The sequence below is a fragment of the Eptesicus fuscus genome, chromosome 7 (assembly GCF_027574615.1).
Source record: "Eptesicus fuscus isolate TK198812 chromosome 7, DD_ASM_mEF_20220401, whole genome shotgun sequence".
In the NCBI taxonomy this organism is placed as follows: Eukaryota; Metazoa; Chordata; class Mammalia; order Chiroptera; family Vespertilionidae; genus Eptesicus; species Eptesicus fuscus.
Window position 1 is genome coordinate 55,619,057 of NC_072479.1, and position 27,672 is coordinate 55,646,728.

The window sequence follows — 27,672 nt, forward strand, 5'->3', positions numbered from 1 at the left end:
AAAATTGCCAGGAAATTCAGAGGCAGGTTTCTTTGGCAAGTCACCTCCCTCACAGGGAGAAAGATTTTAAATCTTCCACCCCCACCCCCACACATCACAGCCTGGGTCCCTGGGAAAGGAGGCTAGGAATGTGGGGCTGGGGCATCTCCTAGGAGTCTCAACCCCCAACCAGCCCACCCCCACCGCTGGCGGAGATTTAAAAAACCCTGGCCCTGGGCCTCCAGGAAATGAGGGAGGAAAGAGGATCTGTCCAGGGATCCACATGCCTTCCCCAGCACTCAGCTCCAACAGCCACGTGCTGTGACCCCCAGCCGAGTCAGAGGGCTTGCTCTGGGCTTGGGTAGGTAGTAAACAAAAATGGGGTCCCTGATATAAGGGGAGGGGGGTCTAAAGAGGACAGAGAGAGCTAGGGAAGAGCTCTCCCCGCAAAGCACACACAAGCAAGCCTGTGCGTATGCGGGCACGCACATATACACACCAGACTGTGCTGCTTAGAGAGGGAGAAGGGAAGGAGAAAAGGGTCTAGACTGGCCCTTTAAGAGCCACTTAGGGTCAGAAAGCCTGGGCTACAGAAAGGGGAAGGAGCTGATGTCAGAAGACGGATGGGCAGCAAGATGGGGATTGATGCTAATGGGGGAGTTAAAGCTAAGTACCCAGACACTCAGAGGGCAGAACTGCAGATCTGTCTTCCTTATGCTCACCACCCCCTCCCCAAACCATGGCTGTAAATCTGCCTTCTCAATTGGGGGAAGGGGGAGTGAGGAAAAAATGAGAATCTTTTCTTTTTTCCTATTTTATCCTTTCCCTGCGCCACCCCTCCCCCCAATTCTTTTGTACTCTCTCCCCCCAATTTATAACCCCTTCCCTCTGAAATTTCCAGGTTTTGGCTTTCCGTCAGGACCCGAAGGAATGGTTCCAGCTTGTGAAGCATTTAAAAGGAAATCACAAGTCTCCCCTACCAGACCCGGAGGGGAATGGGTTGGTGGGATTGTGGTGAGACTGGTAGGCTGGAAGCTCTCGGTTACCTCAGTTTATCTTCCCTCCACCCTCTTCTCAGTTGGAGGTAACTCTAGCAACTTCCTCCCAGGACAGGAGGGTGAAGGCAAGAAGCAGGGTATTGGGTGCTAGGAGCTGAAAGGGGTGTGAGAGCTTCAGAGTTGGGTTTGTGGAGGCTTCTGATACACTGAGATGTTGGCGGGGCTGGTGGGCCTCCAAGGCCAGCTAGGAACGCGGCAGGAGCTGTCCACTAAAAGATATATGGTCGGGTTTCTCGGAAACTCCTGGATCATACCGTTCCCTCTCTGAGCACATGCCCTGCCTGCTGAGTAGAGAAAATTTCAGGCCAATCGTCTACTGTAAAGGCAGGGTCCAGCTACTCCTCAGACCTCGTAGGAGGCAGTTGGGGGATCTGGGAAGGAAGGCTGCCTCAGAGGGACTGGAGCTAGTAACCCATTTCTTCCAGGTGAGACCCTATCTCCCATCAATCTGGACCAAGAATCATCTTTTTCTCTCTCTACTGGTAATCAGGGCCTGTTCTTGAGAGAAGTTCCTCTATTTTAGAGTACGTCCCTCTCCATCTCATCTGCTGCAGTGCTAAACCTGAACTCTTTCCTGGTCCTGGAAATAATCGTTGCCTGATTGCTACCTGGTTTCCAAATCCTCCTCAGTATCCATAAGAGAATAACCCTATGACATCAATCTCCTCCAGGTTTTCCTTCAGAGGCCTAAAATCACCTGGAGGCCATCCTCTCTCTGTTTCCTAAGTTTCCAAGGACAAGGAAGAGAACAAGGTTGGAATGGGAAAAGGTGGGGGTTGTTAGCAAGAGCCACTGGAACCCAGGCTTCCAGCCTCCCAGCATCTGGTGAAGCACTCCCTCCCACCCCAGGGAGGTCAGCCATTGCCCTTGCCCTGGTCTCTGGCTGCTTCTCCATCCCGGTGATAAATCCTGTCTTTGTCTCCCCTCCAACCTGGGCCCCAGCCAGCTAGGGGTAAGAGGCTGGGGGGAGGGTCACTGAGGAGGAGGGAGAGATACAAGGAGAGTGGGAGGAGAAGATGGACAGGAGCAGCTGGTGAGCAGGCCTGGGGGTGGGCAGTGAGGGGATGGGGCCTCTTGATTCTATAGATTCTGACTGCACATTCCAGCAGGTCTGCATTCCAAGTGAGAAAGCCAGGATTCCTGAGATGTGGAAATACCTTGGGAATGGCCCCTGGAGCATCAGGAGTACTGGGAAATGAGGGGTTGGTGTGGGGTGCCTCAAGGAGGGAGGCTCCTGAAACAAATGGGAATGAGGACATTGTGGGAATCATCCCTATGCCCACCACCAACCCCTGCACACATGTGCAGTGCGTGCATGCACGTAGATGGACAGACAGACACAAGTGTGTGCACACACACGGATTTATGGCCCATCAGGAGGGAGCGAGCCCAGGAGAGCCAGCCTGACCCATGCCCAGCCCCTCCCCAGCTGCCTTCTCTAGCTGTGACTTTCCTGTCTTTCTCTCTCCATTCTTCTTCTCTGCTCCCACTCTTGCTGCTCTCTTTATGTTTCTCTCACTCTCCCAGCTTGTTATGCTGGCTTTCTGCTAGCTGTTAGCCTCGGCCCCTTTGTCTCCCAGTCACTTTTTCACTCTCACTGTGTTTCTCTGCTGATCTTCCTGTCCTTCTCATACTTCACTGGACTCTCCATCTGTCCTGTCTCTGCCCTCTTGGGCCCAGCCATTCCCCTACCTCACTGCCACCCTAGAGACCTCTGGCCCAGGGGGACAGTCAGATTTCAAGGAGGGATGGGAAAGAGAAAAGAGGCTCTGGATGAGCCCTGCCTTGGTGGGCAGTCTGGGATCATACTGTGTTATGATATGGGATGAAAGTGGTGGGGGGAGGGAGCAGGTGACCAAGATAGCTCAACTAAGCGAGAAGGGGTGAAATGGGAGGGAAGAGAGATTTATAGACATAAAAGAGAGAGGAAAAGGACTAAGAGTTTCCTTAAAGTGTGTGTTTTAGGTCTCGAGAAGAGGAGCTGAGGGGCATCTACTGAGTCATATTGAGACACAGATCCAGAGACAAGATCTGGAAACCAGCCAGAGAAACAAAGGTATTATGTCTACTGGGCAGCCACAATTCTGAGCTCCTTGCCTACCTGGGAAGATCTCTGAGACCTCTTTCTCCTCTGCAGTGTTGGAGTGCTGGTTCCCTCCCCACTCACCTCCTCCTCCCTGACCACCTCCCCTCCCCGCCAGTGAGAATGACATCAGCTCTGGCTGCCACTGTCCTCAGCCCTGCTGATGGACTCTCCCATGGATGAAACAGCGGCCAGTCACCTCCGCCCCACCCATTCATTCTCCAGTCCAGGAGCTGGGGCTTACACAGCCGGGTCCCCAGAGTGGGAGTGGGAGGAGGCAGTACCAGAAAAGCCTCTGCAGGACTTGGTGGAAAAGAGGGGAGGAGCATGGGCACCAGGGGGAGGAAGAGGAACTGGAGGGGGCACTTGAGGAAGAGGGGCTGTAGTACTAAATCACCCTGTGGGGGGGCTCTTTCTGCCTGAGCTCAGTGGGGTGGGGAAAGGATAGACATTTGGGGAGGGGGAAGAGAAGAATGAGGAATCGCCACATCTGGCAGGCAGGTGTCTGGCACTGTTCAGGCTGCAGTCACTTTCCCAGCCAAAGAGGAGGAAGGGGGCGAGGGGAGGAGGGGCTTCCCAGGATACCCTGGGGAAGAGGGAAAGGCTCATAAACACAGACAAGAGGCCCTGAATCAGACAGAAAGGGACCAAAGGAGGGAGATAATCAGACCCTGCTCTCCAGTCTCTGCTTAGTCAGTGCTGGGGATGACTTGCTCATAGTCTTGAAAGAAAATTGTTGGCCAGAGGACTGGGTAAGTCAGGGAACCAGAGTTCCATTCTTAGTGGGAAACAGAAAGCAGGAAAAGTTCAAACCAGGCCAGGCTGGGAAAACAAGCTCTGAAAAATTTCCAATTTGAGAACTGGAGCGAACTCCATTCTCCACACTGTCAATGATCAGCACCTACCAATTCTCACACTGACATGCCTCCTGACAGGGTCAATGCTGAGTGATGAGTAGGAAGATCAGGATGGTGATGTTTGACAGCGCTCTCTTCCCCATTGCAGACAGGCAGACACATACCTAGCCCTCATCCAGCCCCTGTATCCCAATTTTCAATGCAGGGCTGCAGGGATGGCATATCCAAGCACTTTCTATCTGCTGAGGGGGACCCTGAGCATAGGTGCCCCAGAGCTGCTCAGCTTAATCACCAGGTTCTCACGGAAGAGTAGGTAAGACTGGACAACGCTAGGTTTCATGTCTTGAAGCTGGAGAGGCTCATTACATTCTTTCCCTCATCCTTTCCTATCTGAGGTCCTAAATGCAGTTTCCCTTGCCGAATTCTGGAATTGCAGGCCCATTTTATGAGCAGCAGAGGTGACTGAGAAGGAGACCCTTCAAACAGCAGTGCAGAGGAGAGTTCCCCACACTTTCCCCTCCTTAAAATCCTGCAGAGGAAGGGGGAAAGAAAACCAAAGCATTCTCTTGTCGCCGCGGCAACCATAAAACCCCCAGCTAAATCCATCTTGTGAGCTCACTGCCCCATTAAGATGCAGGGCCAGGCTCTGCGCCAGCCCAGCCACATTCATTTGTGAGACTAAAGGTGGAGGAGGGGGAGGGGAGCAGGCTCTGGAGGGAAGGGGAAATGGCGAGAAGAGGTTATTTACACCACCGTCCTGACCTTCTGGAGCAGCACTGGCTCCGATAAATAACCCGCTCAGCGCCATTTCAGAGCAGGAGTGGGAGGTGCAGGAAGGGAGCAGGGTCTGGAGGAGAGCCCCCACGCAGGTGCGCGTCTCCGGGTTACTAATGGCTGAGGCGGGAGCAGGCAGCTGGCTTTGGGGGGGATGGAGGAGAACTCAGTTCCCTGGGACTCCCACTGAGAAAATACCATCCCACCCCACCCCTGGCGCCAATTTCCAGGCAAGGGGACTGAGAGATGCCAAGGAGGCAAACAGGCCAGTAAATTAGGGATGGCAGTGATGGTGGGGGAGAATGCTGGGGAGTCTCTGAGGTAAGAGGGAAGAAATATTATAAGATGGGGAGTGAGGGGGAATGCTAGAGGAATAGGAGCAGCTGCCAAAAAGAGAGGAAGAGGAACAGAAACATCACACAAAGGCAGTTTGGAAAAAGAAGTCTGTTTTATTCCACTTTGCACAGAGCAGTATATGAAGGTGGCTATCCCCTGACTCCAGACATCTCTTACACAAAAATGCCCCCTCAAATATGCCCAGTTGTGCACCCCACTTCAGTCTTGGAGAATTAGCAGTTAGTGGGTGAGGCAGAACCCTAAGTCTCAGGAAGAAGATTTTTTGAGACATTTTCCTGGGAAGTTTTGGGTCAAGAGAAAAGATTAGACTCAAGAGTGGGTATTCCATCCTCCATCTCCCTGGAGAAATCCACATCCTGAAGGTTTTCTGAAGAAAGGTATCTCTCGCAGTGACCTAGAGAGGGAAAGAGCCCAGACCTACTGCCTGGATATAAGGCTGAGGCGGAGAGAGGATAGGGTTAAGCGGCAGAGATTGCAGGCCCAAGGCAGGGGAGTGAAAAGCATGTGGGGGAGCAAACAGGACTGAGAGAGCCCAGAGGCCCAAGCCATAAATTCCACCCCCTCCCTAGTTGCGAGCAGAAACTCTTCCTCCCAAGACTAGAATAGAGTTTTGGTTCAGGGACTGGCTTTCCTCCAGGGTACAGAGAGGACAAGCCAGGCAAACATCCAGGGGAGTGAAGGTAGAGTTAAGGTATGGGACCAAGAAATGGACACTCCCACAGTGAACACACAGACCACAGCAGTTTTGAAGCTATAAGCCAGAATCAGGGTAGAGAATGCAGCTGTGACTGAAATACAGAATTTTATAAGCCCTAGCCAGTAAAATTTAAATAACTTCTTACCCTGCCTTTGAGCTGTTCCAATCTTTTTTCCAAGACTGGAGGATGGGGCAGGAAGAAGGAATGGTAGAAAATGCTGAGGCTAGTAAGGGGGACTGTGGCTGAGACATACCTATCCCAACCCCCCCATTCATTCTATAGAAAAGAATTCTCCCTCTCCCTCCCCTTGCTGGACATATGGACTTTTGGGATGAAGGCTGAATAAAAGTAAAGGGAGAAAAACACTCAGCACATTCCTTCTCCTGCTTTGATCTGACGTGTAGCTGCAGCAAAGGGCACAGAAGTGAAGAAGAAAATATGCGGGGTAGGAGGACATGGGAGCACAATCCAGTCTAGAAAGGAAGAGGTGCTTCCCCTGCCCTGCATCCACATCTCCTGGGAGCTTTATTCCCATAACTGTAAAAAAAAAAAAAAAAAGAGAGAGAAGGAATGGGAAGCGCCTAGGGGTTTGGGGGCAGCAACCACAGACAGGATGGTGATTTAAGGATCCCTTGTGATTCCCGAGATGATCCTGAGAGCATCAGTTGGGGGACTGGATGAGAAGTCACGGCAGACATGTGGATTTTTTGAGGGGGTGAGGAGCCAGGAACAGTGGGGTCTTCACCGAAGAAGTGACCACTTGATCTGTTCTTTGGCTGACTGCAGCACCTGCAGGGACAAGGGCAGCATTGAGGGGCTTGCTGGGAGTAGGGTGAGGATGGGGATGGGGGCTTTCTTTCCCCTCACTTGCCTTCCCTGTCCTTAGAAGAATGGCAAGTAGAAAATCCCCAAAGGTAGAAGAATGGGAAGAAGCTCTCTAAGGCCCTAGAAGATTGTCAATTTGGGAAATTGCAAAAAATTTCAAATCCATTAGGAGGATGAAGAGAGAAGAGGTATACCTGGGAGGAAAGAAAAAAACTGGGGGTTACTGGACATATGTTCAAAGGGTTGTGTGTGTGTTACCACACCCAGATGGACTTCTTAGTGAAAATTCCAAATGGGTAGAAAACAGAATCTCTCCCTTACTCCCCCCGATCAGGTAGACAAATCTATTTGCAAAGTAGCAGGATGGATCTGTAAAACCTGCATATTCTAGAATATGCATTTCCAACTTAGCCCTCATTTGAATAATAAGAGAGAGAGATTGTGTGTGTGTACACACACCGACCATCTGCTTAAGGCAAGCCTCTGCCGAGGAATAAATCACTGAATGAAGCATCAGGCAGTGAGGGTTTGAAGGGTACACGCCAAGGCTAATAGCCACTGCTCACAGGAAACTGGGGTGGAAGTTGGGGTAGGGTAGGAGAATTTGGCTGTATGAATTCCAATTCTCTAGATAAAAGGGAGTCCAGGAAGATGTGCCTTCAATCTTTACTTTCATTCAGACTTTGTGGAATGCTATTCTAGCCTCTTTAGTGATCCAGTCCATTGGAAGAAAGGAAAAAGTCATACCTGAGACACGGTCTGCTCTGTAAGGGGGACATCTTCACCCTACAACACAGAGGAAACAGCATTTAGTGTGAGAGAAAGCTGGAGCAAGACCTGATTGACATTTGGTAGTGGACAAGGAAGAGATGGTCCTTTAAACTGAAGCAAAGGGCAGATATCTTATATTTCTCAGTCCTTCCTAGGGACTAGTATAACCACGATTTTACTTGGCCAGGGGGAATGTGAGCAAAAAATGGTCATTTCATCCATCCTCTATTTTAAGGCAGGAGGACTTCTTAAAAGATTTATTCAATTCCAAGTAATCAGCAGGTTATGTGATCCACAACTTAGGAGGAACTGATTCCCTAATCAGAGAAGACCTTCCCTGAATATCAATATCACTAGGGAAAGGATGAGGGGGAGCCAGGGATAGTTTAATGGATCCTGCAAGGCCCGATGGGTAACGGCAGCATGTTAATTTGAAGAAATAAACTGCTGCAACAGCAGCCTGAGAAGGGGAAGGAGGGAGTTGGGGGGGGGGGGGGACCCTCTCTCTTGCCACATAGAGACATATGTTAGAGGAGAAGATTAAACTATGCAAATGGAGCCCACGGCAGTTAAGGGAAAAGATTTCCCATTACCCAGCACTGTCAGCCTTCACTCTGTGGAGGTCAGAGATGGGACATTCTGTGAATGGGGAGATTTGCTTTGCTCAGACATCTCTGCACCCCCACAATTTCCTGGTGGACTCTCTCTGCACCCATCATTATCTCCCCAGCAGACCTGGAGCCTTCTATGGTTAATTCAGAGACCCCTTTCTGCTATCACTAGCATCAAAGAGGACTGAGGTTCTAGCAAATAAGTACTTCCTGATGAAGAGGTGTTATCCTCATTTTATAAGACCTTAAAAGACAAGGAAGACTTGCCCTAACGGGTTTGGCTCGGTGGATAGAGCGTCGGCCTGCGGACTGAAGGGTCCAGGTTCGATTCCCCGTCAAGGGCATGTACCCTGGTTGTGGGCACATCCCCAGTAGGGGGTGTGCTGGAGGCAGCTGATCGATGTTTCTCTCTCATCGATGTTTCTCTCTATCCCTCTCCCTTCCTCTCTGTAAAAAATCAATAATAAATAAATAAATAAATAAAAAGACAAGGAAGACTCTCTTCAGATGACTGTGATCCACCCCCAAAGGAAGAATAAACCAACTTCAAGTCCTTTATAGTTTCAGGACCAGCAATATTAAAATCTCTTTATTTCATCATTGATTCAATGAATATGTATTAAATGTGCACTCTATGCAAAGACCATTTGAGGTGCTGGTACCAGGTTAGGGGCAGAAATAACATTTCTCTGCTTCCCTCCTTTGGGACAGTGAGAATTTGAAAAAGGAGACGACTATATATATTCTACAAGCCCAGACCCTTAGATACACTCAGCAAATCTGGCCCTGGAAAGTGAGTAGCTGGAGGAATATAGAGGAACACTCCTGCTTACCCTTAATGCCACCCGGTGTACCACTTGCTGGGGATCGCTCTCTAGGATCACCCTACAAAGACAAAAAGACCATCGTTCACTCTCTCCTGAAGGACCAACTCACTGTGGAGATACTTTGGCCACTCAGCCCACTTGCCTTAGGATAGGGCAGTTACCAACCCCCCCCCCCAAACACACACACACACACACACACACACACACACACACACACACACACACACACACACACTAGGTCCAGGGAGGTCCAGGCAAGTCAGAGAACTCACCCTCCATCTACGATTTCATCCACTGCCAAGAAGAGCCCCTCCATGTTCTCCAGCAGAGCTCGCTTCTCTACATTTTTCCTGAGTCCCCAAGAAAAAAGAAAAACGAGCCCATGTGTGAAAGGAATCCTAGGACATTGTCCAAGTTGGGATCCTGCACTAGACCAATAAATGTTTTCACCAACCACACAAAGAAATAAGGTAAATAAGAACTTTTTAGCTAATCCACTCTAAACCCCTTCCTACTTTTTTTTCTGAGAAAGGATCAGGAATGTCAGGAAAGAGATTAAAAAAAAAAAAGTTAATTTCTGACTATTCAAGGGTTGATTATCCAGAGCTATTGTTTCTTTCCTACCTGCCACAATGCTGCTCATGATATTGCTCATAAATGCTGACATCAGTGGGTGGAAAAAAGGAAATAAACAGAGCTAAAACTCAATCTAGTGGTGGCGGGAGGTGGGGAGGGGTTGAGTGCAAACTATTTGCACTCAAGCTCTGACAAACCTTCTAAGCCTCTCTCTACTGCTTTTCCTCTTCCTCCCCCTCCCCCCTCCCCCCGACAGCTCTGCTCAGGTCTTGAAAAGAAGCCCAACAAGGGGCTTGGGAACAGTCAGGGCCGCAGCATCCACCAGCCTCAGATCCGGTGGTTAGTGCTTGTGGCCAGTCACATCCGTCAGTTTGACTCTTTCACTAGATTACCCGAAATGAAGTCTTTCATTCACCTGGCTAAGAAATAAATCATCCCCTTCCTGAGGAAATCTGAGCCATTCACCCTGCTGATTTTGTGAGGCTGAGAATGCCTGCTGTTCTGATCCGGACGGCTGTCTGTGCTGGGTTCACTTGGGAGCCGCTGGGGGAAAGAAATTCAGAGCCCTATATATTTTCAGGAATAGTATCTTACATATACTGCCCATCTACATGGGGAACAGAGGACTGGTGGAGTGATGGAAGGGGAAGAGAGGGTAATTGGTAACATAAGAGAGAGAATGGTAACATTCTTCCTGTTCTACAGAAGGGAAAAAACTAAGGGCTAAAGTGGAAAATTGGGAGCGTTGACTCCATTCCCCAAGTATTGAGATGTTTTATCTGGGACATTTCCCTATGCTTGCCCCTTTCCGATCTCTAATGTAAAGAATGAAGTCCAGGAAAGCATTTTGAGGGTGCTTAGAACTTTGACAGAGCCACTGGGGAATAGAGTAGTCACAGGGGAAGATTCTGCTCCCTTACAATCCCCTTTTTCTTAGGAGAATTATTCCAGAGGGACATACTCTCCAGTCTTCCAGTCTTCCCCAATCAGTGTGAATTACTCTGAAATAATAAGCCCAACTTCTGAAGGTAAATCAGCTCTTTGGAGCCTTTGCTGATTCCCCACAAATCCCTGGGCCTGAAGAATAGTTACTTTCTCTCCCAAACACATGTCAAGAATGGACTGCTCACCTCAGCATCTGGCTCAATGAGTCAAAGAGGCAGTTCAGAACAGCCATGAGCATCAGCTGTTGGGAGACAGAAAAAGCAGAAGGATAAGGTTCGAGACTCTGAAAGCTGCTACTTGAAAATAAAACCCTGAAACTGGTTAAGCATCAACAGACAAAGGCTTTCACAAGGACCAAAAGAATAAGGTGGAAGTGAGAGCAAAACAGAAAGAGGACCTGTGGTTTCTCACAGAAATAAATTCTGCCACATGATCTTACAATTTGATGTCTCTCTTTGACCAGACTGTTCAAACAGAACTTTCCTGTCATAGTCCTCTACATCAAGCATGTCAAACTCGCAGCCCACCGGCTGTGAGTTTGACATGCTTGCTCTACATGTATTTACCAGCTGTATATATTATCTGATATCTTAGAGAAATCATTAACCAGGCAATAGCTGAGATCAGAGAGTTAGTCAAAAGAGCATGGGCTTTGAAGTCAGACAGGTCTGGGATTAAATTCCAGCTGAGCCATTTTCTAGATGTGTAACCCTGGGAAAATTAGGTTGAACCACATGAAACTGCCACTTTTGTAGTTCAACAGTGGTTAAATACTAGTAATTTCATATGGTTCTTCATGTGCAAAACAAGGGCACCAATGCCTACAACTCAAAGTGCTGGAAGGTTTCAATAACAATGTACTTTACAAAGTACTTATAGCAATAAGAGCTCAGTAAGAGTTGGTTCTCTCAAACTTTTAATTTTGCCTCAAATTATGTGGGAGCTTATTTTTACTTATCTATTCTCCTTCCTAGAACTTATTATCTGAGGTAAATCGTTTTACCTGTGCAGAGGAAGCAGGTTAGGACTACACCCAATCTTCTCAAGTGTACAAGTCTCAAGGACTATACCCATTCAGAACGTATAGCTTCAATATGACCCAAAATGTTGGCTAATTGATCCAAACTCAGTCAGGTGTGGAATCTTCATAGGAGGAGCAAGCATCCCCCAACCTTGACCATATCTCAAAAATACATCTTAAAACACATTATCCATTCAGCCCAGCTGGTTTGGTTCAGTGGTTGAGCATCAACCATGAAACAAGAGGTTACTGGTTTGATTCCCGGGTTGCAGGCTTCATCCCCAGTAGGGGGTGTGCGGGAGGCAGCCAATGGTTCTCTCTCATCATTGATGTTTCTATCTCTCTCTCCCTCTCCCTTCCTCTTTGAAATCAATTTTAAAAAAATTATTTTAGCCCTAGCCGGTTTGGCTAAGTGGATAGAGCATTGACTTGCGAACTGAAAGGTCCCAGGTTCGATTCTGGTCAAGGGCACATGCCTGGGTTGTGGGCTCGATCTCCAGTGGAGGACTTGCAGGAGGCAGCCAATCAATGATTCTCTCTCATCATTGATGTTTCTATCTCTCTCTCCCTCTTCCTTCCTCTCTGAAATCAATAAAAATATATTTAAAAAATTATTTAAGGCCCAGGCCTGGTAGCTCAGTTGGTTAGAGCATCGTAACATACGTCAAGATTGCAGGTTCGATCCCCAGTCAGGGCACATAGGAGAATCAACTAATGAATGCATAAATAAGTGGAACAACAAATCCATGTTCCTCCTTTCCTCTCTCTCTAAAAATCAATAAATAAAAAATTTACCAAAAAAATTATTTTAAAAAACCAACACATCTCCTACATGTGTTGGGAAAAAGATCTGGGAAAACTCCTATTCTAGGTTGATTCGTTTGCTAAGCCATTTTTGTGAAGCCAGCAGGAATCTCTAAAAACTTCATTAGCCCAGTCAGAGGCCAGAGGGATGTGGTACTCCTTAAGGCCCAGAAGCAGTAACTATGTCCTGCCTATGGTTTAGGAAGTGGGATCAGAGATAGCAAAGAGGGGTGGGGATTCTCACCTCATTTTCATAGGAGCTGCCAATCACATAGAAATAGAGATCAATACTGCTTTTGTATACTACTGTTAGGCCTTCCAAGAGGGCGATTTCACCTGGGGGGGAAAAGATGGAAACAGTAGGTGGCCTGAGAAAAGAAAGTGGGACAGAAGGAATTACCATGAACTCCTGGTATCCATTTGTTTTGGGCTGAGGTAATGCAGGTCGAATGACCCCCAAAGTTGATCTGCTTTTTATTTATAGGTGGTAGCGGAAGGGAAGTATAAATTTGGGGAAGTCTACCGGTAAATGTATCTTCTCCTCTAACCCCTCCCCCACTACTCTTATTTCCCTCCTTGTACAAGAGACAGGATACTAGTCGATCCTTCGGAGGTGAAAATGCAGAGCGGTCACCTTTACAGACTTCCATTTACCTGCCCTAATGGATGCGGTACAATAAGCAGAGCTGCAGTTAAATTTGTCAAGTGAGGCTCATAAATCCAGGGACTAGACAGGTAGCTAACAGCCAACCTTCCAGCACGGTATTCCCGCGTGAGGTACACTCACCTCCCCATTACATTTCTGAAGAGTTTATTATATGAGGGGAGGAGGAAAAAAGAGAAAAAGGAGGCAGAGTCGTTTTATCCTTTCTCCGCAGTCCCACTGCCACCCGCTTCCTACCATGGTTCCCCCAACACAGGGAGTAGTGAAAGGAAAATGACCTACTGTCAGTCCGATGAGTCTTGTTGAAAATGTTCTTCTCAAAGGCCTTTTGCTCCTTGACACTGGGGTAGGTGTCGTCATAGTACTGGTCAGAGGGAAGGAGAAGGGCTGGGTCATTAGAGCTCAGAGCCCAGAATGATTAGTGACTGTTTTGCCCTGGATCTTGGATTTCTCTCTTTCAAGGCATGGGGTAAGGCAGAAATACTGACATAAAGAAGGAAGAACTGCCCGAGCCGGTTTGGCTCAGTGGATAGAGCTTGTGGACTGAAGGGTCCCAGCTTGACCCCCGGTGGGGATGTGCAGGAGGCAGCTGATCAATGATTCTCTCTCATCATTGATGTTTCTATCTCTTTCTCCCTCTCCCTTCCTCTCTGAAAGCAATAAAAATATATATTAAAAGAAGAAGAAGGAAGAACTACAGAGGCAGCGAATGGGCAGCAAGTAATCAGATACAAAAATAATTTTTTAAGGACCCTGCTCTAAATAACCTCACCTCACATTGCTAAGACTGTAAGGGCAGAGGCCTACGAGTCCTATGATGAGGTTCTGCCCCTGTTTTCTAGGAGAGCAATCCTGAGGCCGCTCTCTTCAAGTGCTTCCCAGGAGCTACCCCAGGTCAGGGAGCAGTGCTAGAGAAGACAAAAGGCCCTAGAAGCACAGAACACTTCCTGCAGACCCTCATTCACTGTATGAAGTTGAGGAATGGGGAAAGGCTACAAAAATCTCCTCTAAAGAAAGGCAAACCCTACCCTATGTGCTCTCATATCTTAGCTTTCTTGTCTGCAAACTGAAAGAAGCAGGAGGCAACCTAGCACATTGCTGAGCCCACTCCCAAGCTCTCGCTGGCAAGGAGGCGGAGATGCAGGCTGCTAAATCGCTCTGCTCTTTAGGGGCTAATCCGTCGCAGTCAGCTGAAGACCTATGACAGGTCTGGCATTTAGTAACTGGATAACTGTTTCAAAAGGTGTCCTGCATAGTTACATCCAATTACAGGGAGGAACAGCTGGTGAATTCTAAACTAATCTCTACCTGCTGATTGATTTATGCTATGCTTGCCCGGAGTTAATACACCAGGGACAGAAAAAATTTCCACAGGAGGGGGAGAATATAGAGGAGAGCGGAGGGGTGTCCTTTCTCTTCTTTTTTAATAGATCCAAAGTTAGAAATATCACAATGGGAAAGCCAGGAGGTAACAAGCTTGGTGGTAACTTCGGGCCTAGGGCTGGAACCCTAGAACTACAAGAAATTTCCCTGATGGGCAGGCTACTTCTCACAGCTGGACAGTGCTTTGTTCAGAAACCAAGGTTCCAAAGTTCTTCACCGCTCTGATGCTGGTAACAAAGGAGGTCAAAGTCTGAGGCTAGCAAGCAGAGAAACAGGGCAACTAAGGGACAGAAGCAGTTTAGGTTTTATCTGGAGTAGACACGGGAAAGATGGAAGAATTTTAAAAATTACAGTATCAAGGAATATCAGTTAATAGGGCCAGTCCCAAGATTCAAATCTCAGAGTAAGTCTTTGTCTTGCTCCTAAACTAATTTGAAAGGGAATCTTACCTTGGCAAAAAGTCGATCTCCATCATTGTCCAGAATCAGGATGGCTTTGACAGTATACAGGGAGGGTTCCTGAAGAGAGAGGAACATACCTTCAGTCTTGAAGGCTCCTGACACCACTGGCAAACCAGATACCTTCTCCTAGTCCCACTGGGTACCGCTGTGTGTCTCCTATCCCAACCTGATTAGATATTGACATTTCCCACTGAGAATGACCAAGTGGTGAATGAAGTGAATTGAGAGAGGGGGCATTTTAACAAAGGACTCCCCAAGCAGCATCAGATAAACAGTTTCTCTGAGCCAGACCTACAGAGTGCTTAATCAAGGTAGGTCATGCTGTTATTTCCAAATATTATGCTAGTTGTTTCCAATTACCCTCCCTCACAGGTGAGTATGGAATGTGACCAGATTAATTAGTAGGCACTGCACAAGGCTATTTGAAAACAGGGCTGAATGCCCTGATGTACTTGGAAGTTTCCGCAGTCCCAATGCAGTAGCAATGCAGAGGCATAAAGCAAGCCTTCCCTAAACCACCCACACACTGAACAGAGGGAAATGTCAGCGCACGAACACACACACACACACACACACACACACACACGCACGCACACACACATCCCAACTCTGAATGCAGCCCGGTGAGACATCCATCTCCCAGTCCTTCCCTTTGATCCCAATTCTTCTACTATACTCGGACCACCACCACTTAACTTGCCAGGACAAAAACCATCTGAATTTGGGGGAAGTTAAGAAGCAATGAGAAGAGGATCTGGAGATAAAGAGCAGGAGGGGGTGTTTCTTCACTACCAATAATCAAACCTGGAGTACACTGGCTCTCATAAAGGAATCACAGCCTCAACCTTAATGGTTACACTAAAACTCAAATAACTGCAAAGCGTGTCACTTTGCAAAAAGCTCCTCTACTCTTGCAACTTCTAGAGAACCTGCTAACCAGGAGAGGAAGAAAGAGAATGGAGGGAAGGCAGTGATATGTGTATAGGTGTTTACAGGCTCACATTCCTTGACTTTCTAATCAATATTACTTAACCACTGAGATCTGTCCCCTGTGCTGTAAGACAAGGCTGTTGCTGTGCTATCTCCCTTTCCTGGCTTACTTAGGGAAACCACAGTCCTCCAGGAGCCAAATATACTCCCCAAGCATGTGTTTAACGAAGACCCAAGAGTGAGGAGGAAAGAATCACTGCCAAGGACCCAGAAACTGCATCTGTAAAGGTAAACTGTCCCATGAGGCTCTAGGAGGTTTATGGTTCCATGCAATGAACCACCACTAGCTCAGGGAGTTGAGAATGAGAGTAAAGGCAACCCAGTCTTTTGACAGCAAGGTGAAGAATGTAAGCTTTCCCCACTTCAATTTTTGAGGACAGGAATTTTTGTGTTTTGTTCGTTGACTTACCCCAAGTGTCTAAAACAATGCCTGACCCATACTAAACTCGCAATATTTTTTGAATGATTAAGACTAAAGTTTCAGAATATGTAAAAATTTTTTGATGTAGTATACATCTAGGGAACCCTCCTATAATTATACTTCCAGAAATTGGTAGCTTACCTAGTGTTGCCATTTTGGGATATATTACTATCAACTTATCTCTCCTCTGATAAATACTCCTTAAAGATGCCCACCCTATATAGATTACTCAGGAAAATGAGGCATGAAGAACTCCTCTGTCAACCAAAGGAACTCTATGTTTAGCAGAGGGAAGAGTCAAGATTCTCATTTAATAGGTCAGAAATAAAAGCAGTTTTCCTAATTCCCCACAGAAAGATCTTCCCAAAAAGCAGGCTCAGTTCTATAGCAACTTGGATCTTTAATTCACCAAAAGAAAGACACCATTGGGAATCAGTTTCCTTAAGAGAGGAAAAGAAGTCCACAGAGAGGGAAATTTAGAAGAAACATTTTTCCCTATAATCTTTCCCTGGAAAATCTTTGGCTCTGATCCTCTATCTGCATTCACAGCAACCCTAGAGTACTTCCTAATGGTCTAAACTGGGCATTGAGCTGGCATAGGTAACCAGTTTTTGCAGCCATAGAGTCTGGCATCCCTAGAAAGAATGGGATCCCAAAGAAAAGAAAAACCCTTATGGCCACCTGCCAACTAGGAGAGTCAGACCATGTCCTGTGTGGCCAACGAAGTGTGAGTGCCTAAAACAGCTTGCAGAAAAGAGAAACAGATTTCTGGCTCTTTTCATGCGTTTTTTAGAAGATGCTATCAAGGAAACCCCCCAAATAAAAATACTGGATCTTCCTGGGAAAGATAAAACACAGGCAAAGGAAGTCAAGGAGAAGATCAGATAGGACTTATTTTACTGCTCTGAAAGGGGTAAGAAGGCAGGAGAAGAGGCTGGTCATTTCAAACTTCCAAAGGAATAGCAACACTAAATCAGGCTAAGAATTTAGGCAAGAGCTTAAATGCTGCTTTAATTCTCTATTCTGCTCCAGCTGGAGCCAGCAGCCTCTCCTTTACTTCTCCTGCCACCTCCTGACTGCAGCTGGTTACACTTCAGCCGGGGGCCTTTACATCTCAGGAGTGGGGAGGGCCAGGAATTCCTCTCACACCATAAACCAGCCAGTTTAAAGGCCCCAGAAGCCATTACTGATAATGTAATTTCATTTTTAAGTTTTAGCAAAGGGCAAGTTTATAAATAACTCCCAGCTATTGAGAAATGGGCTTCCTCAACAATGGACTAGGCTTGACCTTGTAACACATTAAATGCTGATTATTGAGAAAGACCCTACAAGCTTAGGACCATGTTCAAGGGATTTAAAAGGTCTATTCTTCCCTCCCACGCCCAAATGGGTAGCTGCTAGAAAGCTTTCGAGACAAAGTTCTGTGATGCACTGACTTTCAGAGAGCCACAGCCTAAGTGTATAACAGAACTTCACCTCAAATGCTAATGGTGCCTGGAAATGATGTGTAGGCAGATTAATTTGTAGGAGGTTGGGTGGCTCAGATAGATTTTTATGTTGCTTTTTATTACCAAGAAAAACCGAGACTGGATTCCTCAGGAGAGCTAAAACAACACTGAGCAAGCAAACAGCCTGGTGCAAAGGAGTCTCGGATCTCAAGGAGGGGATTCTGAAGCCGGGTGGGGGGAAAAATCAACCTCTCCCAGTTTCCCCTCTCTAAGCACAAAGGACTAGAGGGGAAGAGTCATTCCTAGTGCTGCCCCCTGTGGGCATTCCGATGACCTGCAGCTTCCTAAGGATGATAATCATTAGCAAAAGTATTTTAAAAAGGCAGCTCTGGATAAAAGCTATTTGTGTGTCTTGTAAGCCAAACTAGGAGAGATGGGCTCTGGAAAAAGCACTAAATTGGCCTGGCCAGAGTTGCTCAGTGGTTGAGCTTCAACCCATGAACCAGGAGATCACGGTTCAATTCCCCGTCAGGGCATATGCCTGGATTTCGGGCTTGATCGCCAGTGTGGGGCGTGCAAGAGGCAGCCAATTAATGATTCTTTCTCATCATTGATGTTTGCGTCTCTCCCTCTCTCTCCCTCTCTCTTCCTCTCTCTGAAATCAATAAAACATATAAAAATACATTTATTGTGTTCTTTATTTTTAAAAACGCACTAAATTGTGTTCACAATGTATATAGTAAAAGAACACTTTGGGGTAAGATCAGAGCTATGCCATCAGAAGATGACTGGGGAGTGTTTGGAGCAGGCAGACAGGATATTTGGGGGCTCTAATTACTTTGACTCATTTGGAGGAGGGGGACCAAGAAGCCTTTGAGAAGTCAGAGGATGCTATTCACAGAGCTGAAAGGGCACAAGCAAGAATCTGGTTGAGATTCCTAGAAAGTTCTTCATGCCCCACTTATAAAGAAATCTTTATGGTCATGCCAAAAAGTAGTACTCTGGCGTGGTAACAGATCTTTATCAACTAGAAACAAAATGCTCTTCCTTCAATCCTATTTATAAAGTAAAGCCAAGACAGTAAAAACTAGAAGGAGAAATTCCTAGATACCAATCCCAGCTCTACATGGCCTAAGCAGGTATTTGTTCCCTGACTCTGTGCCGACTTCTTGAAAATGAAAAGCTCCCCTGGGATTGAGGGCTCCAATTTGCCAGCCACAAACCTAGGGACTTCAAATGAAAAGAATTAGGTAAATGCTTTGACAGGGAAGAGCAGTTTTCATATACTACCCAAGGGTTCCTTAGATTCAAGAAGCACAGCTCAGGAAAGAATGCTCAGGAGCCACAGGTACCACGGAACTGGATGACACAAGACCAAACATTGGTTATACAGAGGAAACTGAACATGTCATGGGAAGGCAGAACTGACAGCAGAAGAGATACCCAAAAAGAATCTTCCTGTCTGAAAATAGATACAAAGCGTGAATGCAGTTACCAAGAATTCTGACACTACAGGAGAAAATGTCTCTCAACTCCAAAGAAATCCTTGTATTATAGTCTGGATCAGCCATCCATTACGTCAAGTTCTACGTTTCTCTAGGACTCAGCTTCCTCACTGGAGAAATGAGAGGCCTGAGCTAGATCAGTTCATGTTAATACCTTTTTTGAAGTAGAGCAGACCCCTTTGATAAGCTTATGAAATTTTTGGACCTTGTTACCAGAAAAATACACATTCACAAATTGTTATGATTTGAAGGAGTTCATAGACCTAAGTTTAGAATTAAATGAGATTCTTTTTGAATAAGAAGGTGTGGGGAGGGAATGAAAAAAGAGGGAAATGAGTGATACTTTGATAAATCACCCCCTTTCCTCTGCCTGGCACCAATTAATGACTTCAATAAACACGTGTGTGGCTGCCTGGCTGATGTGGCTCAGTGGTTGAGCATCTACCTATGTGTCAGGTTCGATTCGAAGTCAGGGCACATGCCCGGGTTACTGGCTTGATCCACAGTAGGGGGTGTGCAGGAGGCAGACAACCAATGATTCTCTCTCATCATTGATGTTTCTATTTCTCTCACCCTCTCTGAAATCAATAAAAATATATATTTTTAAAAAACACGAAAAAATGTGTGTGGCCTTCATAAATTAATAAAAATGATTGATAAAACTAACACAGCCAGCAAGGGGAGCAAAGGTCAGCACCACACCCCTACAGCTTTTGAAGACTAAATGTGGTGGCTCTGAGACAGGCAGGACAAGGATAACCAAGCTGTTCCTGTATTAAAATTCAGAAAGCCAGTCTGCTAGAGAATTTTATGCCCAGAGGTCACACATTCCCTAATTCTTACACTATTATGGCAGTGAAACAATTACAGAAATGTGGGACAAAGCAAGCAGTACTTACTAGGAAGAGAAATGAATTGAACAAGCAGAAATCAGAGCACTCTCCACCTGAGGCTTGGGGGCAACATTAGAACATTCTGCTTTCCCAGTTTGGTAATTCAGGAGCCCTCATTTAAATATCACTCAGCAAAGGGAAAAATCAAATGGGGATAGATCCATTTCTGATGAGTCCTTGATCATGATCGGTATCCTAATTTATTCCCAACTCTCCCCTCCCTTCCATCTGCTCCTGAAAACAAAAAGCTAGTCTTTTTTTTTTTTTAATATGGAGTACTTCACAAATTTGCGTGTCATCCTTCTGCAGGGGCCATGCAAGTAATCTCTGTATCATTCCAATTTTAGTATATGGGCTGTTGAAGTGAGCACCAAAAAGCTAGTCTTAAAAAGACTGAATTGATAGCCTTTGTGTTCATCTTTCAATCTATTTGCTCCTTCAAATAACCCCTGAGGCAGAATTGCTAGCCTCTCTCCTAGTTTCAGTCTTCTAAAAACTATACAAGAGAAAAGGAGGGAGAAAATTGGTAGACAGAGCTTTCCAGGCCATAAATGGGAATTATCTGCCTTGACAATGGGAAAGTTAAAAAGTCAAATAAGGCCCAGCCTTGGTGGCTCAGTGGTTGAGCATCGACCTATGAACCAGGAGGTCACGATTCGATTCCTGGTCAGGGCACATGCCCGGGTTGTGGGCTCGATTCCCAGTGAGATGTGTGCAGGAGGCAGCTGATCAATGATTCTCCCTCATCATTGATGTTTTTTTCTACCTCTCCATCTCCCTTCCTCTCTGAAATCAAGAAAAAAAATATATTTTTTAAAAAACAGTCAAAGAAGAAGACCTAGGCTTCATCTGCAGCACACAAGATTCAGGTTACACAACAGGAAAGATTTCCTGAAGAGATGTGGTCAAACACCAGAAGAGGTGACCAGGCTAGGGAATCTAAGGACAGGGGAACTCTGATCTGGGAGAAAGCCTATTCTGTGCAGAATCGGGAGAGGCAGAATGTGGGTGGGCCCTTGCCAGTAGGGGCATCTTAAAATGTTCATGGACTTAACCTCCCAATCCATCTTCATGGGCTGCCCATGGGCACTCTGCCTTTGTCTTTCTAATTACTCTAACATAAATGGGTAGTTAGGCACTGGTTCTTTATTCCTGTTCTATCCTTTATTTGCTTCTTTAGTTCCCTTTTCCATAACTAGTTTACTTGTCAATATCCTGTCTAAGCAAGTCATGCTGATGGAGCAAAGTAAAAAACAGTAGCAAGTATCTATATGAGAAAGACTTTAAATCTGCCATTATGCTCCTTCAAATATTTGGATAATTGCATTCATCCTCTACCTCCCAGGGAAGATCGGGCTTCTCAAGGGTCTGGCTCTCTTCATGTGGAGACCCCTCCTCCTCTTTTGACCGTGACAGCTCCCCTAGACCTTTGATGTAATTTATACCTTGCCAGGGACCAACTCTTTCCCACCACTGTGAAGGAGAGGGAAAAAAATATATATAAATACGTCGGAAATCTATAACGAGGTCTTCTTGGAGGGCAAGACATGGGGAGAGTTAGAAGCAGCGTCAATTGCTCTTTAGGGGTTTTAGTTCAAGCCGAGGTCTGCTTCCAGCAATCAACCATTAAAACAAGCCGGCCAGAGTAACAGCACAGTTTATTCTGATCATTTAATTTGAAGTGTCAATAAATTAAACTTCAATCAATTAAACTAGGTGTGCAATAACCCAGATGGACACCCCGACACCAACATAATCACAATAAAAATTTTTATGGCTGCCAGGGACCTCACCGGGGGCAGTGCTGGCACTGTTCGCGCCCTCGCTGAGAAATATATCTCCACAGTGCAGGAACGAGGAGATTGTTCTCCTAACGAAATGGAGGGGCCAGGCACCAGCAAGGACACAGCTGGGAGAGGGGCACAGGGGACTGCCAGGAAGGAGATGGGAGTGCTTTGGGGGCTTAATGTAATTGATACCTTTGCCCAGAGCAGGAGGAGGGGACATTTAGGCCAAGTACCTCTACTGTTAGTGCCAAAGGAATTTAACAAAAGCCCCATTAAGATGATTCAGGGAGCGAAGGCCACAGAGCAATATCAACCTTTAAGACTCACTGATGTATTCTGCATAGTTTCCTCCTCCATATATGCATACTCTTGTGCACTTTGGATGCCCTGATGTTTGAATGAGGTTTACAATTCGGGATTTGGTAAATTTTTTTTTGGATAAAAATGTTATTAAGGGGAGAGAAAAAAATACAAACAAGAAGTCTGGTCCATAAAGCACTGGAAAAGCACTCTGAAAGTGAACCCAAAGAGGACTGAGAAATGAAATATATGAAGGAAGATTTAAGGATTTAGTCTGCTAGAATAATTCAGTTTTGAGAAAAAAGGTAAACCAAAGGAGGAAGGGGATAAGCCTTTACCTTTAAGATTCCATACGTTATTAAAGGAGAATGGTGACCTGAAGGGATCCCTTTCCATTCACAAGGAAGGGATAACCAGGAGAAAACAGCAGGAGAGAGAAAGCCAAGTCCACAGATGCAGGCTGGGAGCATCATTATAAGTACTGGGAACAGAAGATGAAATGTTGTTTCCTTAGAGACTACAAGAAGACCTGAGAAAGATTAGATTAATGTGCTTGAGAGCTAGGGCTGGATTATTTAATTAAAGAAAGGAATGTGCCCTGGCCAGTTTGGCTCAGTGGATAGAGCGTCGGCCTGCAGACCAAGGGATCCCAGGTTCGATTCCCGGCAAGGGCACGTGCTTTGGTTACAAGCTCCTCCACGGCCCGGGCCCTGGTCGGGGCTCATGCAGGAGGCAACCAATCGATGTGTTTCTCCCACATCAACGTCTCTCTCTGTCTCTCCCTCTCTCTTCCACTCTCTCTAAAAGATCAATGGAAAAATATCCTCTGGGGAGGATTAACAAACAAAAAAAATTAAAACAAAACAAAAAGAAATGTGACCCATTGTAAAATCCTTAAATGAAGAGAACCTAGTGATATTTAGATATACACATAATCAGATCAAATTTCAATTGATGGTTCTTCTTGATCTCTTGCTTACCCTTCCTTTCTTCTCAATATTCTACAGCTATGTGGTTGCAGAGGTGAGGATAGAATATGCTTTGATCAGATTTCTGAAGAGGTTCAGCCAAACCAGGTAATAAAAATGTGAATAACATGGCTCAGTGATTGAGCATTGACCTATGGACCAGGAGAGGAGTTCAGTGTTTGATTCCTGGTTGGGGCACATGCCTGGGTTGTGGGCTCGATCCCCAGTAAGGGGCATGCAGGAAACAGCCTAATGAAACTTCTCTCTCACATTGATGTCTCTCTCTCTAAAAATCAATAAAAAATAATAATTTTTTAAGTGAAAGGAGAAAGCGTAAAGGAACTTGAGAAGTTGTCTCCCTTTCTAAGGAGTGGCTGGTTAAATACTATGCAGTTACAGTAAACTCTTTAGTTCAGAAGAAAGCTAAGTTCAGATCCAAGGATTCTTCATATTTTTCACAATGAAGATGGTGAACTAAGAATCAGGAGATACTGCTGAGTAGACAGAAGAGGGGAGGAGAATAAAAGGAGCAATGAGGAAGGGTGATTCTGAATCAGATGGAGCTAAATTTTGTGGGCCAGTGTGTGAGGGTAGTGAGAAGAGAATGAAAAACTTAGGAAATATCACCTAAATCCCAACAAGGGCTCCTCATCTGAACCACTGAATGCTGAAAATTATTTCCATGACTATTTTCTCACTTCTCTGAAGCCTGTTACAGAACTAGTGCCATTGTGATAAAGAGAAGTTGATTCATTACATACAATGCCTCAGGTCATTAGGGCTTTTATTTTCTCCTGGAACTCCAATTGTGAAGAGCTAGAATGATGAGAAGGATATATAAATTCTTCATTGGGAGCCCAAAATATATTGAAATTATAAAGAGGCAAAAAAAAAAAAAAATTGTAAAGAGCTGACACAGATGAAGGAAAATACTAGTTTAATATTCTAAGAACTCTGGAGATCAGCACAAGAATTGATACCAGTTGGTACTTTATATAACTGATGGTCAAAGTACAATTTTGTATATTGAAGAGGTGGAAGCTGATGATGAGGTTATGTTAGAGAAGTAGTCTGGGATTGGGAATCAAAATCTAATCTAGTTTTGACAATGTACTTATTTGAGCAAGCCCTTTTCCCTACACCTTGGTTTCTCCTAACCCCACTATATAGGTTCATCATGACAAAGAATCAGCATGGGTTTTGTTTTATAGTTTTATTGATTTCAGAGAGGAAGGGAGAGGGAGAGATAGAAACATCAATGATGAGACTCACTGATTGGCTGCCTCCTGCATGCCCCCTACTGGGAATGCAGTGGCAACCCTGGCATGTGATGTGCCCTGACTGGGAATCGAACTGTGACTTCCTGGTTCATAGGTGGACACTCAACCACTAAGCCACACCAGCTGGGCAAAATCAGTGCCGTTTCTAAAGCAAAGTTCAGGGGTGGAGTACGTGACCAGGTTATCAGGGATCTGTGAATGTGGCATCTTAGGTACAGATTAAAATGAATATAAGAAAGAAGCACGTTGAAATATACTTCACTAAGGAAACAGAAACAGAGAACAGAGGTAAGTGAAAATGTAAGAGATTTTACATATAAGTCCTTCAAGTGACTATTACACACAGCTCCCCAAGTATCATCTCCCTCACTCATTTACCTGTAAACAGGCTCCCTTCTAAACGGATGTAGGAAAGTCTAAAAATTTCTAAGAACTTCCAAAGAAACCAATTCCCTAGAACCTACCCCACATCCGTTAACTGATTAATAGTGATTAACTGCTTGGGACAGAAAATATCTCATTAAAAACTACTCAAAATGAAGAGAACCTAGTGATATTTAGATATACGCATAATCTAAATTTTAAAAAACTACTCAAATTTTAAACTTTTTACCTAGACTTGACCAATTATCTCTATCTTTGCTACTTTGAAAAAGGTAACTGAAACTGTTATTCTCTTTTACCTGGTGAAGATCTGAGTGTGTACATGTATTAGAGCTGAAGGAAAGAAAAAGATAAGAAAAAGGCCTAGAGTTCAACTTCAATTAAGAAAGGAGCTGGGGGCTAAATTCCCACACACACCTCCAAACTGCGAAACAGATGGGGCACTTTTGAGAGAAATTCTCTGGTCCAATTTTAAAAGAGGTAATAGTGTTTCATTTGTTAGAACAAGCATAAAAGATCATATGGACATACACCCCTTTAACCACCAAAATTCTCCTATAGCCTAAGAGAGAGTTAGCATCCCAGGTCCTACAGGAATAATTCCTAAAGTTTAAATGGGTAGGAAAAAGGAGAGCAGAATAAGGGGTCAGGAAAAATGTTCCACAAGCCATGCTAACTCTACCAGGAATTCCAGGACTTTGATGGAAGACTGATTCTTTATCATGACAGATCTACATAAAGTGGATTAACAGGAAACCGAAGTAAAAAGAAAACAGTTTTCTGAAGGAATGTGAAAGGCAATTATCCAAGGAGTGTCAAGTTGTGACAACTCACAGAAGAAACCTACACTCGATTCTTACAATTTGGGGCGAGTTTGGAGATTTGGGGAAACTCAAACCAGGATATCATCCACAAGGCTCAGAATCGGGGAAACCTGAAAGATCCCAATTCAGTTCGCTCACGAACCTTTGCGTCCTAAGGACTCCCTGTGCTCCCTTCAACTTTCCACCAACTCTACCTTCTCCCCGGCAGAGCTTCCTACTTTAAACCGAGGCTTTAGCTCCTGCTCTAGGCCACACGCTATTCAGGGGCTGGCCGAACCTTCGGCCCCCGAGGGTTACCCGGAACTCCCCTTTCTAACCCTTCCCAATCAGGCTGAACCCCGACTCCCGGCCCCTCTGGACACCGCAGCATCTCAGCTGCCCCGGCTCCTACCAAGATCAGCGCCTCCATCTTGCCCCGCAGCTGGTGCCGACGTGGAGCCGCAAAAACAACGCCGCCGCTGATTGGCCCGACGCCCTCATTAGACCCCGCCTAGCATGGGGATTATTGGACGGCCGGGTGCCAGTTACTGCTTTATTGACCAATAAGTGTACTAGTTTGCTTAGCGAAAGCAAGGTGTCCAGCCGTAAGGCGCAGGTATTTGATTGTCAGCTTAAACACTCAATAAAATGCCAAAACCTCATAACTGAATGAGGCGGGAGGTCCATGGGGCGGGGTTGTTTCCATGGGGAACAGAGGAAGCGAATAGTAATTTTCAATTGGCAGGGCGAAGAGCACGTGATATCGTCCTCCGATTTAGCAGCTTTAATACGCACTTCCTTCAGGGGGCGCTATGTCTCCTTAGCCCTTAAAACTGGCAGCTCCCATCAGAATCCTACCCCAATCCCTATTCCAAGAACTCCCTTAAGTCGCTGATAGCCACGGTTGCTTTGGCGAACACTGCTGCTCTTCCCTCAGATTCGCTCAGATCACTTAAACATCCTCACAAAAAGGCTGCACAACCATAGAATAAAGCCAAGGGTTGCCCAAAGTGTTAACTACATAAACCGAAGTCTCCAGAAAGTTGATTGCTACAGTAATAATCTCCCCAAAGTGGAGTGCCAGGCTGTGCTAGACCCAGGGAAGGACCCAGAGAGTTTGTAAAAGCAAATTTTATTTTATTAGCGCTTTGGAGAAGCAGAGAGGAGAGTGTAGGAGGGACAGAGGGGTAAAGGGTCCAGGATAAAGAAGGCTATAGGGAGTAGGGTCTGCGGTTCTCCACTGGGGACGAGCCGTTGCAAAATGAGAAAAGAGAAGTTTACTGAATGCAGGGATTTCACAATAGGGAAGGATTTTGAGATCAACCAAAGAACTTACATGCATATATGCATAGCCCATGGACACAGACAATAGTGCGGTGAAGGATGGGGGCGGACAGGAGTGGGAAGGAGGGAGGTCAATGGGGAAAAAAGGGGGACATCTGTAATACTTTACCCAATAAAGATACATTTTTTAAAAAGTTTAACTTTTGCCCAGCCAGCATGTCTCAGTGGTTGAGCATCGACCCAGGAACCAAGAGGTCGTGTGTTCGATTCCCCATCAGGGCACTTGCCCAGGTTCGATCCCCTGTGTGGGGTGTGCAGGAGGCAGCCGATGAATGATGTTTCTCTTTCATCGGTGTTGCTATCTCTCTATCCCTCTCCCTTCCTCTCTCTCTAAAAATCAATTTTTAAAAAAGATAAAGTAAATAAAAATCAATAAAAACATATTTTTAAAAAACGTTTGACTTTCCCCTACCCCTCTGTTCCTTTGTCCCTGACACACACACACCTTCCCCCATCCTCCTATATCCCCAGAGCTATCTGCCCATCTCTGATATTACGTCTTTAAGAGTTCCCCTAAGAAGAGCATCCAAACCTACCCAGGAGTTTTTATAATAATTTCAGAATGGAGTCAGAGGGCCTAAGAGTGAAGTATAGAACAATACAAAACAAATTACAGAATTAGCATTTGCTATGAATGAGTGTATGTGATGTTCTGGTAAAATTCCAGGTGACGAGCCTTATATCTGGAAGAAGCAAGGACTTAGCCTTTATCTATTCCCATTGGGGAGTTATTCAAACTTTTAGCATTGTGCCTGGCATCACAAGGTTATCCTTGGCTTGGCAGCCTAATGATAATACTAACATTTATTGACCACTTATTATGGGTCCTGCACATGATAAATCTTAATATATTAT

The 27,672-nt window shown here is 45.6% G+C and overlaps 1 protein-coding gene and 2 non-coding genes across 6 annotated transcripts; all 3 read right to left on the minus strand.

Annotated features, from left to right (window-relative positions):
* Nucleotides 1-5,177: 5,177 nt before the first annotated feature.
* Nucleotides 5,178-25,956, minus strand: COPZ1 (COPI coat complex subunit zeta 1). 4 transcript variants are annotated; one of them, XM_008140798.3, is made up of 9 exons: nucleotides 25,886-25,956; nucleotides 14,683-14,751; nucleotides 13,133-13,214; nucleotides 12,431-12,522; nucleotides 10,547-10,602; nucleotides 9,113-9,190; nucleotides 8,847-8,898; nucleotides 7,379-7,417; nucleotides 6,463-6,595 (listed from the first exon to the last, which is right to left on the minus strand). In XM_008140798.3, the coding sequence occupies exons 1-9, from the start codon at nucleotides 25,901-25,903 to the stop codon at nucleotides 6,548-6,550; spliced, it is 534 nt and encodes a 177-aa protein (XP_008139020.3). In that variant the 5' UTR covers nucleotides 25,904-25,956; the 3' UTR covers nucleotides 6,463-6,547. The 4 variants fall into 4 exon arrangements, with proteins under 4 accessions (XP_054574968.1, XP_008139020.3, XP_054574970.1 ...); XM_054718995.1 differs by lacking the exon at nucleotides 6,463-6,595 and adding an exon at nucleotides 6,683-6,751; XM_054718994.1 differs by lacking the exon at nucleotides 6,463-6,595 and adding an exon at nucleotides 6,758-6,825.
* On the minus strand, nucleotides 17,508-17,590 carry MIR148 (microRNA mir-148). The gene has a single exon (NR_129042.2). It is a non-coding gene; the product is annotated as a microRNA mir-148 (primary transcript).
* LOC114231303 (U6 spliceosomal RNA) lies at nucleotides 20,216-20,322 on the minus strand. The gene has a single exon (XR_003617257.1). It is a non-coding gene; the product is annotated as a U6 spliceosomal RNA (small nuclear RNA).
* Nucleotides 25,957-27,672: the final 1,716 nt, after the last annotated feature.

What these genes read in the sequence shown, in the direction of transcription:
- COPZ1 (XM_054718993.1), bottom strand. An exon ending in GAGATCGACTTTTTGCCAAG is followed by an intron (nt 13,215 to 14,682) that starts GTAAGATTCCCT and finishes CCCTCTGACCAG; the next exon opens with TACTATGACGACACCTACCC. An exon ending in GATGAAATCGTAGATGGAGG is followed by an intron (nt 7,418 to 9,112) that starts GTGAGTTCTCTG and finishes TCTGTGTTGTAG; the next exon opens with GGTGAAGATGTCCCCCTTAC.